At 38.5% G+C, this 17,360-nt stretch overlaps 1 protein-coding gene across 20 annotated transcripts in view; it reads left to right on the top strand.

Moving 5' to 3' along the window:
- ttn.1 (titin, tandem duplicate 1) overlaps nt 1-17,360 on the top strand; it is a 134,786-nt gene that overhangs the window by 49,392 nt on the left and 68,034 nt on the right. For all 20 annotated transcript variants that reach the window (XM_082176635.1, XM_082176628.1, XM_082176634.1 and 17 more), the window contains 41 exons: nt 72-335; nt 445-584; nt 699-825; nt 942-1,208; nt 1,307-1,573; nt 2,161-2,427; nt 2,538-2,677; nt 2,782-2,908; nt 3,405-3,547; nt 4,811-4,934; nt 6,028-6,294; nt 6,416-6,513; nt 6,748-6,916; nt 7,012-7,278; nt 7,617-7,883; nt 8,001-8,279; nt 8,380-8,788; nt 8,869-8,993; nt 9,087-9,353; nt 9,435-9,704; nt 9,782-10,081; nt 10,511-10,813; nt 10,899-11,086; nt 11,197-11,311; nt 11,403-11,687; nt 11,768-11,919; nt 12,003-12,150; nt 12,294-12,471; nt 12,586-12,707; nt 12,787-13,074; nt 13,178-13,474; nt 13,561-13,747; nt 13,832-13,947; nt 14,032-14,331; nt 14,813-15,112; nt 15,211-15,316; nt 15,422-15,618; nt 15,727-16,032; nt 16,155-16,433; nt 16,539-16,838; nt 16,966-17,268. In XM_082176635.1, coding sequence (XP_082032761.1) covers nt 72-335; nt 445-584; nt 699-825; nt 942-1,208; nt 1,307-1,573; nt 2,161-2,427; nt 2,538-2,677; nt 2,782-2,908; nt 3,405-3,547; nt 4,811-4,934; nt 6,028-6,294; nt 6,416-6,513; nt 6,748-6,916; nt 7,012-7,278; nt 7,617-7,883; nt 8,001-8,279; nt 8,380-8,788; nt 8,869-8,993; nt 9,087-9,353; nt 9,435-9,704; nt 9,782-10,081; nt 10,511-10,813; nt 10,899-11,086; nt 11,197-11,311; nt 11,403-11,687; nt 11,768-11,919; nt 12,003-12,150; nt 12,294-12,471; nt 12,586-12,707; nt 12,787-13,074; nt 13,178-13,474; nt 13,561-13,747; nt 13,832-13,947; nt 14,032-14,331; nt 14,813-15,112; nt 15,211-15,316; nt 15,422-15,618; nt 15,727-16,032; nt 16,155-16,433; nt 16,539-16,838; nt 16,966-17,268 — 9,054 coding nt within the window. The remainder of the gene's footprint in view (nt 1-71; nt 336-444; nt 585-698; nt 826-941; nt 1,209-1,306; nt 1,574-2,160; nt 2,428-2,537; nt 2,678-2,781; nt 2,909-3,404; nt 3,548-4,810; nt 4,935-6,027; nt 6,295-6,415; nt 6,514-6,747; nt 6,917-7,011; nt 7,279-7,616; nt 7,884-8,000; nt 8,280-8,379; nt 8,789-8,868; nt 8,994-9,086; nt 9,354-9,434; nt 9,705-9,781; nt 10,082-10,510; nt 10,814-10,898; nt 11,087-11,196; nt 11,312-11,402; nt 11,688-11,767; nt 11,920-12,002; nt 12,151-12,293; nt 12,472-12,585; nt 12,708-12,786; nt 13,075-13,177; nt 13,475-13,560; nt 13,748-13,831; nt 13,948-14,031; nt 14,332-14,812; nt 15,113-15,210; nt 15,317-15,421; nt 15,619-15,726; nt 16,033-16,154; nt 16,434-16,538; nt 16,839-16,965; nt 17,269-17,360) is intronic.

The following is a 17,360-nucleotide window of genomic DNA, read 5'->3' as shown; positions in this document are numbered from 1 at the left end:
CTTTTGTGTAAAGTGTTACTCATTATATTTTAGTTTCTGAATATTATTAACACAGCAACCTGTTTTTACAGAGGGTGATGCATATTTCACTGTCAAGTTACAAGATTTCACTGCAGTCGAGAAAGATGAAGTCACATTTGACTGCGAGCTCAGTAGAGATGTTCCTGTGAAATGGTTCCACAATGAAATTGAAATCAAAGCCTCCAAGTTGGTTACCATGAAAGTTGAAGGCCAACGAAGAATCCTGAATCTTAAGAAAGTTGAGAACAAAGAAAAAGGATTATATGTTTGCGACTGTGGAACAGACAAGTCTTCAGCAAACTTGAACATTGAAGGTCAGTAATAAAGGTTATATTCTTAAAATGCGAAAACATTGCAACTTTTCAGGGGCGTGATGGGGTTTTATTTGTTGATTTTGCTCTAAAAAAAATTATGGAATTTCAGCTCGTGACATCAAAGTGGTGCGACCCATATATGGCATTGAGCTCTTTGATGGTGAGACAGCTCGTTTTGAGGTGGAAATCTCTGAAGATGATGTCCATGGCCAATGGAAACTGAAGGGCGAAGTATTATCTTCTTCACCTGTAAGCAAAGTTGCATCATTAATAAATAAATTAACAAATGAATTAAATCATCTTTCTAACAGACATCTTGCAAAATACTAACAATATTTTTCCTTATGTGCTTTTTGTTAACAGGATGTTGAGATTATTGAGGATGGTGCAAAACATACATTAACACTCTACAACTGCAAAGTTTCCCAGTCTGGAGAGGTTACCTTCCAGGGAGCGAATGCAAAGTGTTCTGCAAATCTTAAAGTGAAAGGTAGTGTAAAATATAATGTTTTAAGTTATATATATATATATATATATATTATTGAAAATGTATTTAATGTAAATTATTCCTGTACTATTTAATCTTTCTGTGCACCTTTATCATAGATTTGCCCATTTCTTTTGTCATGCCTTTGAGCGATGTACAAGTCTATGAGAAAGATGATGCAAGATTTGAAATTGAATTGTCAAGAGAGGCTAAGGTCATCCGTTGGCTTAAGGGATCTCAGGAGTTGAAGGCTGATGAAAAGATTGAAATCCTTGCAGAGGGGAAAAGGCATATTCTAGTTGTCAAATCTGCTGCGTACGAGGATGAGGCTAAGTACATGTTTGAGGCTGAGGACAAGAGAACATCTGCCAAACTTGTTATTCAGGGTAATACAAATATTTTTGTTATGAGAATCAGTATATGATGCACAGTATTCTCATTTCCTTTCAAACCTTTTCTGATCTGCATTTATTGTTCCTCTCAGGCATCCGTCTTGAGTTTGTCAGACCCATTAAAGATGTCACCGTTAAGGAGCGTGAGACTGCAGAATTCAGGATCGAACTCTCTCATGAGAAAATTCCAGTCACCTGGTACAAGAATGACGTGCGTTTGCATCCAAGCAAAGTGGTGCACATGTCCGAGGATGGCAAGATCCATACTCTGTCCTTCAAAGAGGTGTCTATTGATGACACATCTCTCATTAAAGTTGAGGCTCTTGGTAAAAGCTCTGAAGCAATGCTCACTGTACTTGGTAAGTGTTTATAATGTTTCCAAATACGTGCATCTTTTGAAACTTGATTCTAATGGGTCAGTTGTGGCATTAAGAGGTCAAACCCTTTTGTATAATCACCACTAAACAGTATATTTGGCTATCATTCATGACAGTAAACTGGTGCTGCTTCAATAGCTATTGTGTCACTCTGCAGTCTCTTTCACATTTTTACCAGCACAAGTTACAAAAACTAACTAGTGCCATCTTGTGATTTTTTTCTCTCAAAACTTCTACTTCAAACTTCAGTGAAAATTGCCATCTGAGGTTTTCAGTATTAATTTTATGGTAAGCATAAACAATTTGATAGATGACTAGAAGCTCAGGAATGCTCATCTAAAGCAAGAAAAATTAAAATCTCGCTCAAAAGAACAAGCAACAAGAAATATGAGGTGGATAACAGAGATCTTAAAATAGAGGAAGCTAAAGATGTTGGCACACTAGTCCATAGAAAAAAGGGTGTCTTCAACACTCTATATAGGTTCATTTTGCTTTACATCCCTTACGTAGACATTTTTGTATATTGGTAAAACATGTTGAAAATGTCATGTTCTTTTCTATATCAACAGAGGGAGAAGCCTACTTTACCACCAAGTTGCAGGACTACACTGCAGTTGAGAAGGATGAGGTTGTCCTAATGTGCGAAATGAGCAAATCATCTGCTCAGGTGAAATGGCTCAAAGATGGCAAGGAGATCACTCCCTCTAAGAATGTTCTCATCAAGGCTGATGGAAAGAAACGTATCCTGACAGTGAAGAAGGCAGAGAAGGCAAACATTGGCGATTACGTTTGTGACTGCGGCTCTGACAAAACAACAGCCAAGCTTAACATTGAAGGTATGTATCTTTTTAATGTATTTTTTTTATTCATCTATATATCGATTGATAGATTGGAATTAATATGAACTACTATAACCTAGTCTCTACCCCTCTCCTGTTCTCTGCAGAACGTGACATTAAGATTACCCGTCCACTGTACAGTGTGGAGGTCACAGAGACAGAGACTGCCCGCTTTGAGACAGAAATCTCTGAGGAGGATGTTCATGGAAGCTGGAAACTGAAAGGAGATGCCCTGCACCAGTCTGCTGTAAGGGTTTCCTGCAATGCATGTTGTTGTACAATTATTTTTAAAATATTATTTACATACTTTGTGATATTTTTAACATTAAATTAAATGTTTGTTCCACTCAGGACTGTGAAATTAAGGAGGAAGGCACCAAGCACATGCTTATCCTTTACAATGTCCGCATGGATATGGCTGGTGGTGTAGATTTCGGTGCTGCTAATGCTAAGTCAACTGCTCAGCTAAGAGTTAAAGGTGAGAATCGTCATAAGTGTGCAAAAAAATAAGCATTTGGCCAACATTATTCTCTGTAACGATTGTTCTTAAATTCTTTATGACTTGTGTTAGGCTTGTGTTAGATTATTTATTCACAACAAAAATAACCTGTTTTAGCAACCTTTTTTTACATTGGGTAACAAACCAGCCTACATTCTTGTTTTACTAAAAAAGAAAATGTTGAGTGACAGTAACAGATAACTAACTGGGGATAAGTCAGCAGCCAACAAAACTATTTTAGAAGCCCCATTCCTTATCAGGAGTGGGTGGGGGTGATTGGCAGAGCCAAAACATGCCTCGTTTATCTGACCACTGGCAGTGCAAGGAATCTCAATATGTTAATGATGCAGAGCCCTGTGTGATAAACTGGAAAACTGAATAGTACTTCAAGCTTGCAGATTGTAGCACAATGACAACTTGTAGTAGTAGGATTGTTTCTTGGCATTATTAAGGATGGCCCTTTCTTCCTCTCAAGCACGCACAATTGGCCTTCTGCGACCTCTTCGGGATGTCACTGTCACTGCTGGAGAGACTGCCACCTTTGACTGTGAGCTCTCATATGAAGATATTCCTGTTGAATGGTTTGTTGGATCAACAAAGATGGAGCCAAGTGATAGGGTAAGATCATTTTTTTTAGATTTCAGCAATTTAGTCTTTAATCGTTAATTGGTCCATTTTCAATGTAGCTTTATCCAAGTCAAAACTTTCAAGTTTTTATTGTGATTCCAGCTGAAGTTATGTCATAATTATACAAGTCTAAACCCATATACATTATATACTAACTGTAGTATATAGTAATATAACTATATACACAAATAGTATGTATATATTGTTGTTTTAGGGTGACAATTCCAAGTGAAAAGTCTGTATGAAATATGTTCTACATATAAGGACTTCCAGCAGTACTTGCTGGTTTCGAGATAACACTGGGCCATTTTGCCCTGCAGGCGCCCTTATGGTTATTTTTAACTGCTTCAAGAGTGTTGTTGAAGTGCTGGTATAGTGAACTTCATAATCCTTTAGACATTTGATAAAAAAATATATTTTCTAATATTTTGCATTCCTAATGCATTTGTTCTTTCACATAGCTTAACAGATAACTAAATTATAGAACAAAATGATCTGTTTTCTAAAGGCATCAAATGTTCTTTAATTTTGCCATTTCCTTAACTCTTTCCTCCCCAGCATTTTTTAGAAGTTGCCAGCCAGCGCCAGCATTTTTGATCATTTTCACAAAACTTTCATGGGCCCCAGAATATTTTGTTATAGGAATATCTGAACATGCAATATATCAAAAGAAAGAGCAGAGCCTCTGCTTTAAAAAACAACCTTTTAGTCTCTCTTCATGCTTTCTTTTTTATCAGCACTTGAATGTGGGTAAGTTTAATTAAAAAAGCAACATTTTGAACAAAAAGCTGAGAAAATCATTTTTGTCAAAGACCGGATCGAATTCAGAATGATGATCAAAACATAGATGGAGTAGACCGCTTCCATCAACAACCCCAAAGCTTCACAGAGCTTGACTTTTTATTTCCTCCCATCTCATATTTTTTTTCCACCACCATGTCCCTTTAGGGGCTCTGTACCTACCTCTTCATTTGTCAACATTTCAATCTGTAACGTTAGGCAGGTTTGATTTGTTGTTTAACATTTGATGATCACATTATTTTACGTGTGCATAAGCAATGCTTCTTTTGCTTGTTTCTGCTTCTTCTTCGCCTGTGTTTTGATCCAGAGATTCTGTACTCTTTCAGAAGATGCGTAATAGCTTCCGCAATGGCGGGGATAGTGTTAATATTTGCTTTTGAAATGTTGTTGCAAAAATGGGAAAAGAGCAATTGATAAACCCACTCAACAACTATGCCACATTGGTGTGTGCAGGTGGTCACGAGAATAGAAGGAAGACTGCATTCCCTGACTTTGAGAGATGTCAAGATGACAGAGGCTGGGGAAGTGAAACTGACTGCAAAGGACTTTGTGACCCAGGCCAAACTTACTGTGAACGGTAAATTAAATAAATAAACAAAATACACTGATAAAATTAGTATTTTAGAATAATTTAGATCCTATTATAGTTTCTTATTATTATTTTGAAATAGTTTTTATTTTAATATTTTTAATTTTCATTTTAATTGTAAAGTTTTAATAATTTTGTTGTGTTTTGTCATTTTTATTCTATATAAATATATATAAATATATATATATATATAATAGGGGTGTGATGAGACACTTATCTCACGAGACGAGACACGAGATTGGGTTCACGAGAACTAAATGAGATGAGATTTTTGCACAATATTTTATAGAAATCCTCAATGACAAAATTCATGACTGGTAAAAAAGTCTGTAGGAGCATTTTGAAAGGTTTTAACTAATAATCTTCTACTTTATGAGTATGATAATATTATCAATTATACAACAATATACAAGAACTGTAAAAGGTTTTGCCACAAACTAAACTGACTGGCTTTTCTACTGGATGATTTCACACGAGTCTCTTCAGACCTTACTGTGCATGATTTATGAGCTTCCAGAACTTCTGATTGAGGCTGTGTGTGACCTCCTAATTGAACTCCTTTCCACAAATTGAACATATAAATGAACAGAGAAGACATGTACAATAGATTACAATGGTTTTTATTTTTATGGAAACAGCAAAACGAGAGTGGAGGCATGTAATGTGAATGGAGCGGTGGCATATTCTATGCTAAATCTAATTTCACCCTCACGCTCCGTCATGGCGATTTTGCGAGACAGCTTTTCACTCAATGAGAAATCTCGTCATATTTTAGTCTCGCGAGATCTCGTCACACCCCTAATATATAAATATAAGTCTATATCGTTTTTAGTCATTCTTATTTCCATTTCCATTATTATTTTAGAGAATGAGAAATGCTGCCTTGGCAACTAGGTCAAATCATTTTTTTTTTTTTTTTTTATGGTTTTAGTTTTAACTAACTGTAATATGAACCTGTGCAAACCTGTAATGTTTGTATTCCTATATACATGAATGTTAGAGGTTGTTTTTGCAGTAGTTTTCAAGAGGGGCATAAATAGAGGTTGCTTAGAGTTTCACGTTACCACATTACATATCACAGAGCCACCAGTTGAGTTCACCAAGCCCTTGGAGGACCAGACTGTTGAGGAGGAAGCCACTGCCATTCTGGAGTGTGAACTGTCCAGGGAGAAGGCTGATGTCAAGTGGTTCAGAGACGGACAGGAAATTCGTAAAACCAAGAAGTATGAGATGGTGGCTGAGGGACGCATAAGGAGGCTGATCATCAAGGACTGTAGCCTTGATGATTCCAAGACATATACCTGTGATGCAAAGGAGTTCAAGACGTCTGCTTTCTTAAATGTTGAACGTAAGTTTACAGAAAAAAATCTGACATGCAGAAACTTGAATAAAGCCAACTACAGTATTGTAAAGAAATAAAATAAACAACACAGTGCATTTGTATAATGAATATGTCTATCTATTTTCAGCTCCATTTGTTGAATTCGCTAAGCCTCTTCACGATGTTGAGGTTAAGGAGAAGGAATCTGCTAAGTTTGAATGCGAATTGTCCCGTGAAAGTGCCAAGGTATTTTTTAACAGAAATCTGTGTGGACTGGGCCCCAAAGTCTGGGACTACTAGTGAAACTGTGTCTGGTTAACATTTTCATAATTGAATATTGTTTTAATTACAAATTATATTATTAGCATAGCAATTTGAGTGAGAACTTTAATTGAACAAGTTTTAGTTTTGCAATTTTACTTTAACAACAGCATGCACAGAAGCTGAGAGTGTATTGATTCATAATTGTTTGTTGCACAGGTCCGCTGGTTCAAAGATGGCGCTGAGATCAGGAAAGGCAAAAAGTATGAGATTATTGCCAAGGGATTACAGCGTATTCTCATCATCAGTAAGGCAGTGTTTGATGATGAGGCAGAATATGAATGTGACGCAAAAACATCCAAATCCTCTGGAATGCTAACAGTTGTCGGTGGGTTTTATTTCAGTCATTATTCTACAATCAATCAATTCTACAAGCACTCAATCACATTACAGACATTAATATCAATTCCTTTTGCCTTGCAGAGGAGGAAGCTAGATTTACAAAGAACCTATCCAATGTTGAGGGCACAGAAACCGACAGCATTAAGATGATTTGTGAGGTCTCTAAACCCAGTTCAGAGGTTACATGGTACAAGGGTGACCAGGAGATCCCTGAGGGTGGTAGATATGAACATGTTGCAGATGGGAGAAAGAGAATTCTAATCATACAGGACCTCCGTATGGATGATGCTGGAGAGTACCACTGCAAACTGCCTGCTTCAGAAACAAAAGGAACTCTAAAGCTCAGTGGTATGTTTTAAGCTTAGATTATTACAAACTCACTGTTATATTAAAAACTCCTGCAAGCTCAAGGTTCCCATGGTCATGGGAATTTTTAAACTGTGATTTCCAGGCTTTGAAAAGTCACTGAAATTTCTATAATGAATATATATTTTTATGCCAAGCTATAGAATATTTTGTTTGCTTTTGGTGAGTTCACTCTGTTAAAAAATATTTTTCAAAATCCATATCCAGTAATCTCAAGTTTACCGACCAAAAGGTGTGGACATCCTGATGCATGTAATAATCTCACTGATAATTTAATTAGGCATTGATTTACTTAAAATTGTCTCTCTGTATTGCTTTAGAATTGGCAGCTGAATTCATTGCTAGGCCCCAAAACCAAGAGGCCATTGAAGGTGAAAAGGCTGAGTTTGTTTGCTCAGTGTCTAAGGAAAATTATGAAGTTAAATGGTTCAAAGGAGACAAAGAACTTACAACTGATGACAAGTATGAAATTGTCATTGATGGAAAGAGGAGGGCGCTCATTGTCAAAAACTGTGAGCTAAAAGATGAGGGTGCATTCACTGCCCACATTGGCTCTGTAAAGGCTTCAGCAGACTTGTTGGTGATTGGTAAGTTTTTCTTTTTTAGTATATTTTCTATAATGTGTTTTTGTTAAAGAGGTCCAAATGTTCAATTTTGAATTATCGTATTAAATTGGACTAAAATTGGTACTTTTGTCTCTTTAGAAAAACTGAGGATAATCACTCCCCTCAAGGATGCCCAAGTAAAAGAAGGACAAGAGATTGTTCTTAACTGTGAGGTGAACTCAGAGGGAGCTAAAGCCAAATGGCTGAAGAACAATGAGACAATGTTTGAGAGTAGCAAGTTTGTTATGGTTCAGAGAGACACTGTGTTCTCTCTGAGAATCAAAGCTGCAGAAAAGCCAGATGAAGCCAGTTACACCATTACACTGACAAACCAGCGCGGAGAACAGGCCAAGTGTTCTGCTAACATCAACGTTCTAGGTGTGCCATTATTATATGTCTACCTTTTATACCATGTGTATTTTGACTGCAGTATATGCAAAATGTTTATACTTGTTTTTTTTTGTTTTTGCATTCACAGAGGAAGCCATCAAGATCATTGAGCCCCTAGAGGACTGTGAAATAGAGGAAAAGAAGACCATTACTTTCACTTGCAAAGTGAATAGACCAAATGTGACAGTCCAGTGGATGAAGGCCGGTCAAGAGGTCACTTTCAGCAAGCGTATTCTGTATCGTGTTGACAAGGACAAGCACACTTTGACCATTAAGGACTGCAGCCTTGCAGATGAAGGTGAATACACTGTAGTTGCTGGCGCTGATAAGTCCACAGGAGAACTGGTCATCAGTGAGGCACCCACCGATTTCGCTTCTCAGCTCAGAGACCAAACCATCACAGAGTTTGAGGATGCTGAGTTCACTTGCAAATTGTCAAAGGAAAAAGCCCATGTTAAATGGTACAGGAACGGACGTGAAATCAGAGAAGGACCCAGGTTAGGTTTGAACCATGAAACTATGAAAAAGTACTTTGTGATAACGTGAAAACTTTTGCTAATGTCATGATCTTTCTTAGATATCATATGGAGAAAGATGGAAAAGAATGCAAGCTTGTAGTCAAAGAGTGCAGACCAGATGATGAATGTGAATATGCCTGTGGAGTGGAAGATAAAAGATCAAGGGCACGTCTCTTTGTTGAAGGTAATTTTTTTCACAGCCAATTTCTGGTATCCATGTTCGTATTGCCCAATGATTTGATGTGCTCATGCTATCTTTCTTTTCTTTCATCAACAGAGATTCCAGTGGAAATCATCAGACCACCCACAGATGTATTTGAGCCCCCAGGATCCGATATTGTGTTTGAGGCTGAACTAAATAAAGATAGAGTTGAGGTCAGATGGATGAGGAACAACATGGTCATTGTCCAGGGTGACAAATACCAGATGATTAGTGAGGGCAAAGTTCATAGACTACAGGTCTGTGAAATCAGACCCCGTGATCAGGGAGAATACAGAATAGTTGCCAAGGAGAAGGATGCCAGAGCCAAGCTTGAGCTTGCAGGTAGGAATAGTGAGTGTTAATGCAATTTGGTTTTTCATATAAAGGACAATTTTTTTTAATATCCTGTACTTTTCCTTACAGCTATTCCAAAGATCAAGACGACAGATCAGAACCTTGTAACAGATGCTGGAAAGCCTTTTGTGATGACGGTTCCCTACGATGCTTATCCTCGTGCTGAGGCAGAATGGTTTTACAATGACATCAGTCTACCAGGGCAAAACATTGACACATCTAATGATCGAACAGAATATAGGCTCAAGGACCCAAAGAAGTCAGACCAGGGTCGTTACAAGATTGTCATAAAGAATAAACATGGAACAGGAGAGGCGTTTATTAATCTGGATGTAATTGGTGAGTAGGAAATTAAATTAGATGATGTACAGACAATTTTAAATGTTCTAGATGTCTAATAAAAGTGTTGCTTGTAGATGTTCCGGGACCTGTGAAGAACCTGCATGTTGTTGACACTGCTGATGGTGAGGTCAGCCTTGCTTGGGAGGAACCGGAAAGTGATGGCGGAAGCAAGATCTTGGCTTATGTGGTTGAGAGACGAGATGTCAAACGCAAGACCTGGACAATGGCCACAGACCGTGCTGACATTCCAGAGTATTGTGTTGGTGGATTGCAGAGGGACAACATGTATTTCTTCCGTGTATGTGCTCGCAATAGAGTTGGGAATGGAGAGACTGTTACCACAGATGAGGCAGTTCAAGCCAAAAACAAATTTGGTGAGCTATGCTTTAGTTTATTTCTTCATTCGCTTGTTAAGTCTGTTATGCACCACGGTTTCCAACAACAAACTGTGTTTATAATCATCATCCTAACCTTATTTCCATACCGAAATCTCAGATGGCCAGACAATGATTAATCTTTTATAAATCATTGAAATATTGGTGTACGGGATGCTGTCAGCCTTGAGACTGTAGTGTACACTGTGAGTTTTTAAAATCTTAGCTTAATGTGTGATGTGAATAAAAGGAGCACACAAATGGCTGTTGAAATCGTATTTTCAACTGAACTGAGTAGAAGCTTGGACCCAAAAACAGTACATCCTTACATCATGACTTAACAAGCGGATTGTGTGGTAAGAGTTGAGACTGTAACAACTAATCAAAGATTTAAAAAAATATTTTTTTTTTTTTATTCACTTCTAACAGATGTGCCTGATGCACCTCAAAAGGTTATGGTTGGAGTTGTCAATAGGTTAGGTGCCACTGTGTCCTGGGAACCACCACTGTCTGATGGAGGATCTGAGATCACATCTTATATCATTGAACTCCGTGACAGAACCTCTCTGAAATGGGAGCCTGCTATGGTGGTCAAAGCTGAGGATCGCACAGCCACACTCAGTGATGTTGTTGAAAACAAGGAGTACATCTTCAGGGTCAGAGCTGAGAACAAAGCTGGAATTGGCCAGCCAAGTGCTGCCACAGATCCAGTGAAGATTATGGATCCCATTGGTTAGTAGGGTTTATATGTTTTTCATTATGTCTTGAGTTGTTGCAAAACCCAGTGTCAAACTTTCAATTTTGTTTCCTATCACAGAGAGGCCAAGTCCACCTCTGAACTTCAACTACACAAATCAGACCAAAGACTCAGTTCAGCTGTCATGGGAAACACCCATTAGCAATGGAGGCAGCATGATTACAGGCTACATCATTGAGAAGTGTGAAGATGGCACTGACAAGTGGCTGAGATGTAACGCTAGGCTTTGCCCTGACCTTTACTACAGGGTATGTCATCTTGACTAATTTTGAATTTAACAATACTAATTTATTATCTTATTAAAGGATTATTTTGTTTTACAATGTGTTCATTTATGTGTCCTATATCCTATATTAAGGTTTCTGGTCTGAAGTTTGGTCAGAAATATCACTACAGAGTTTGTGCAGAAAATGCTGCTGGAATGTCTGATCCAGCTGATGCAATTGGGCCACTTTTAGCCGATGACCCTCATGGTAAACTATTTCAACTTTAGCCATATAAAAGACAGATAAAATACACAGACATTATTTTAACTGCTTTTTCATTTACTTTTTCCGCCCTTAGTGGGACCCACCATGGACCTCAGTGGTTTTAAAAATGGTCTGGAGGTCATTGTCCCCAATGCTCTTATCATCCGAGTTCCTATTACGGGATATCCTATGCCTAAACCCAAGTGGACATTTGGTGACAAAGAGCTCACCACAGGTGACCGTGTTTCCATGGTCACAAAGCCTACATTCACCGAACTGGTTGTTGCGCCAAGTGTGCGTCCAGACAAGGGAACATATGCCTTACAACTGGAGAATGATGTGACGACCATGTCTGGAGAGATCGAAGTCAATGTTATTGGTATGCAAATTTTCATTTTAATATCTTGTTTCTGGTTTTGCACAACAATTAATGTACAATCCTATTTTTGCATCTTTCAGCATGTCCAAGTGCACCCAAAGACTTCAAAGTTGCAGAGGTGACCAGACATCATGTGCATCTAATGTGGGAAGCACCAGAGTATGATGGAGGCAGCCCTGTAAGTGGGTACAATATTGAGAAAAGAGAGGTTTCCCGCAAGACCTGGGTCAAGGTGAGGTGTTTTTAACAGTTACTTGTTAACACTATTTGTACACTCAGTGAAACATTTAGGTGCTAACAACATCTACACTTCAGGTGATGTCAGGCGTACAGGACCTTGAGTACACTGTCACAGATGTCATTGAGGGCAAGGAGTACTTGTTCAGTGTTATTGCTTGCAACAAATGTGGACCAGGAGAGCCAGCATACATTGATGAACCTGTGAATGTGTCCTCCCCAGCCAGTAAGTCTTAAAAAGTGTTACACACAGGCATAATGTTTTTGTAATACTTAATATCATTCTGTGTTGACAATATCATTCCATTAGTTTGAGGGTTATGAAATAAAAAACAGTATGACAGTGTATGAAACTTGTTTGAAATACAGCTGTGCCTGATCCTCCTGAGAACCTGAAATGGAGGGACAAATCAGCAAAGAGCATCTTTCTGCTTTGGGAACCTCCCAGATATGATGGTGGTGCTGCTGTTAAGGGCTACATTGTTGATAAATGTCAGCGTGGCACTGACAAATGGGAAGCCTGTGGAGATCCCATACCTGAGCTTAAGTGAGTAATGATTCTTCACGATTATCCCCGTAATGGAACATACTTTAACTAAAACATATAATTGTTATAATTATTCAGATACATCTGTAATCTGTCTCATTACACATATCCCAGGTTCCAGGTGACTGGTCTTATTGAAGGTCAATGGTATGCCTATCGCGTGAGAGCGGTGAACAGACTTGGAGCCAGCCGACCATGCAAGGCTACAGACGAGATCCTTGCTGTGGATCCTAAAGGTTAGTGATCAAGATCCACCGATATAATAGTTAAATAGTATTTAGAATCCGCTATATTCACATTTTTATTTTATTACAGAGCCACCAGAGATCCAGCTGGATGCGAAGCTTCTTGCAGGCTTGACTGCCAGGGCTGGAACTAAGATTGACCTGCCTGCTGATGTGCTTGGCAAGCCAGAGCCAAGAGTAAAATGGACAAAGGCTGACCATGTCCTGAAACCAGAGGATAGGATTAGCATTGACACAAAACCTAGCCATTCAACACTTTCCATTTCAAACACAACCAGATCTGACACAGCGACCTATATCATTGAGGCTGTCAATACAAGTGGCCGTGCCACTGCAACGGTTGACGTCAACATTCTTGGTAGGGTGTTGCTTTACATAATCTGTCATTTCAGCATAATGCAATTGAAAAAAATTGGTAGTAATTTTATTTATTAATTTCTTTTCATCTTGTTGAAAAACAGATAAACCTGGCCCTCCGGCTGCTTTTGATATCTCTGAAATCACCAATGAATCCTGCTGTTTGGCCTGGAATGCCCCCAGAGATGATGGTGGCTCTCCAATAACCAATTACATTGTTGAGATGAGACCCATAGATAAAGAAGAGTGGCAGAAACTGTCTGCTACAGTAAAACAAACTGCTTTCAAAGCCTGCAAACTGGTATCTATGAAGGAATATGTCTTCAGGGTGTCTGCTGAGAACCAATATGGCATTGGGACTCCTGCAGAGCATGTGCCTATTGTTGCAAAGTATTCATTTGGTAAGTGTACTTGTCACAATATTATACATTTTCACAAGTTTCTTTATCTCAACTTATTTACTAAATTAATTATCTTTGTCACTCAGATACTCCTGAGGCACCAACCAGGGTTCAGCCTTCTGATATCACAAAGGATGCTGTAACTCTAACTTGGTATGAGCCTGATGAAGATGGTGGAAGCCCCATCACTGGTTACTGGGTTGAGAGGTTTGATCCTGAGACTGACAAATGGATCAGGTGTAACAAGCTTCCAATTAAGGACACAACACACAGGTAGGATAATTGTTTTCATTGTGTCTGCATTTAAAAGGTGAAAGAAGGGCAAAAGAAATTCTCAAAATAAGGTTACCTTTTAAGGGTGAAAGGTTTGCCAACAAAGAAGAAGTGCAGGTTCCGTGTTTTGGCTGAGAATCTTGCTGGACCAGGAAAGCCAAGTGCTGAGACTGACCCAATTTTGATTAAAGATCCAATTGGTAAGTTACAGTTTTATTTTCCAACATTGAGGCAATTAAATAAACAAAATTTAAAGTCATGAATTTCAAATGTTGTTGTTTTAGATCCTCCTTGGGCTCCTGGGAAACCATTCATCAAAGACATTGCCAAGACTTCAGCACACCTGCAGTGGACCAGGCCTGAGCATGATGGCGGTGCTAAGATTGAGTCCTACATAATTGAACTTCAAAAGAGTGGAACTGAGGAATGGGTTCGTGTAGCTGAGGATGTACCAACAACCGAGCATTTATTGAAGGGTCTGATGGAGAAGCAAGAGTATTCATTTAGAATCAAGGCCATCAATGTTGCTGGAGAGAGTGAACCCAGTGATCCAAGTGACCCTGTTGTATGCAAAGAGAGACTTTGTAAGTGTTGACAGAAAGTTTGAAAACTGATTTGTCTAAACATTATGGTCATTATAATAAACAATTATATATCAAGATCATATCATGGATCAGGATCTAGATATATCAATAAGCATGACATTTAATAGTATTTTTGGACTGCGTAACAAAGTATTGACCAAGTTACATGCTCATTAAAAATCCAATATCAGAATTTAGTCATATTCTAATTATGTATAAATATGTAAATGTCAATGCCATAACTTGAGTTCATTTAAAATGCACAGAAGCACTGTGCACAGTACGAAATAATGGCTTAACCAGAATATTAATCGTAAACGTGATCAGTGTCCATTGTCAATGTAAATATTATTGTTTATATGAAGATATAAAAAGTCTAATTGCACTGCAAACCCCAGTTTTCAAATGATACATTCTCTTATTTTTATATTCAACTGCAATGATGATAATAATATTATTTTTGTCATTCTCATTTGACTAGATCCTCCAAATGCCCCACGTTGGCTTGAGGTGGTTAACATTACTAAAATCAACTGTGACCTGAAGTGGACTGAACCAGACAGTGATGGTGGCTCTCCGATCACCAACTATGTTGTTGAGAAGAGAGACGTCAGACGCAGGGCCTGGCAGGCTGTGGACACCACAGTAAAAGACACCAAGTATACTGTCACTCCACTTAATGAAGGCTCTCTCTATGTGTTCCGTGTTGCTGCTGAGAATGCAGTTGGAGTAAGTGAGTTCAGTGAACTAGAGGACTCTGTTTTGGCCAAGGATACTTTCAGTAAGTTGAACTGTGTATATATATATATATATATATATATATGTATTTATTTATTTATTTATTTATTTATTAAAATGTGTCATTTATGTCCTCTTTAGCAACCCCTGGACCACCCTATGCGTTGACTGTTGTGGAGGTATCCAAGAGACATGTTGACCTGAAATGGGAGCCACCCAACAGTGATGGTGGAAGACCCATCACCAAGTATGGACAAATTTTACATTGGTTTTGTTAAATGCAAACAAAATTATGTGTTTGTACGTGGTGTTCAAAGCAAAACAAATGTCTCATGAATTGTTCTTTTAATAGGTATGTTATTGAGAAGAAAGAGAAGTTAGGCACACGCTGGGTAAAGTCTGGAAAGACATCTGGCCCTGAATGCAATTACAGGGTGACTGATGTTGATGAGGGCAGTGAGGTGCAGTTCCAGGTCCGTGCTGAGAATGAAGCTGGAGTTGGACACCCGAGTGAACCTACTGTTTTCATGGTCATTGAGGATCCCATAAGTATGTTTCGTTAATTCATAGCATGCAACACATACTAATGCTCAAGTAGTGATAGATGATTATGTACACCACATAATATGTATTAATTGATGTGTTGTTGTTTTTTAGGTCCACCTTCTCCCCCAATTGAAGTCCAGATTGTTGATGCCAGCAGAGAGCACATCAACATTACATGGAAAGCTCCAGAAAAGAATGGAGGAAGTCCAGTCACAGGCTACCATGTTGAGCTGTCTGAAGCTGGAACTGAGAAGTGGATGAGGATTAATGCCCGTCCTGTCAAAGAGCTTAGGTTTAAGGCTGAGGAAGGCATCATTCCTGAGAAAAAATATGTTTTGAGAGTTCGTGCTATCAATGCTATTGGAGTCAGTGATCCCTCTGAAATTTCAGATAGTGTCTTTGCCAAAGACCCTGACAGTAAGGACTATTAAATTATTAACTGTGAATGAAAGTGTGTGTGTGTGTGTATGTGTGTACACTTATTTTTTTTCCCCACTGGTCTGATACTGGTATTAAATCCATTTTTCAATATTTTAAAGGTGCACCAACCATGGATCTCGAGACTCAAGATATTGTAGTTGTTGAGGGTGAGAAGATGAACATAAAAATCCCATACAGAGCAATTCCGAAACCATCAATGGTCTGGAAAAAGGGTGACACTGAATTAAAGACTGAAGACAGACTGACATTGACATGTGAACTTAATCGTGTTCACCTGGAGCTTCTCAAGTGTAAACATGAAGATGCTGGCGTGTACACTGTTACTCTCGTGAATGTTCTGGGTTCAGTAACTGGCACAATCAACGTAAATGTAATCGGTAAGAAACTGTGTAACTATATAAATTGGCTCCAAGTGATTCACACTTATCATACCTACTGCTTAAAAATCAAGCTTAATGCCTCATTATATTTTTCATTAAAAGGCCTGCCTGGACAATGTAAGGACATCTCTCCGAGTGAGGTCACCAAGAACTCTTGCAAAATCTCCTGGGAGCCTCCAGAGAGTGATGGTGGTAGCCCAATCTTGCACTATGTTCTAGAGCGCAGGGAAGCTCAGAAGAAGACATTTTTGCCTGTGATGTCTGGAGACAATGTTTTAAGCTTTCTGGTAAAAGATCTTATGCTCAATGGTGAATATTACTTCAGAGTGAAGGCTGTTAACAGAATTGGGTGTGGCGAGTTTCTTGAACTCCGCAATCCTGTTTTAACAGAAGAACAGAAACGTAAGTATAGATTTTATTGTTTTTAATTTTTATTTTATGTACACTAAAAGTACACTAAAACTCTCTGGTCATGTTTGTCGTTCTTTTTTCTATTATTATTATGATTACTATTATTATTATATTACAGAACATCCAGACCCACCAATTGAGGTTGAGGGACACAATCCCACCTCAAATTCAATCACTGTTACTTGGATGGCACCACCATATGATGGTGGATGCCCAATCACAGGGTACATTCTTGAGAAGATTGAAAAAGATGGTGACAGATTTGAGAGATGCGTTCCAAATCTGGTACCTGGTTTCTCCTACACTGTCACTGGCTTGACAGAAGGAAAAGAATACCAGTTCCGTGTACGTGCAGAGAACATTGCAGGAGCAAGTGACCCATCTCGCAGTACACCACTGATTAAGGCTGCTGATCCTGTTGGTATGTTAAAAACAAATCAAAATCTGTTACAGCTCTACTTTGAGTATAAAAACTTTTTGTTGTGTCAAATAAAACATTAAATGTCACTTTTT

Source organism: Leuciscus leuciscus (assembly GCF_965113295.1).
Source record: "Leuciscus leuciscus genome assembly, chromosome: 7".
Lineage (NCBI taxonomy): Eukaryota > Metazoa > Chordata > Actinopteri > Cypriniformes > Leuciscidae > Leuciscus > Leuciscus leuciscus.
This window is presented reverse-complemented; position numbering and strand designations above follow the sequence as displayed.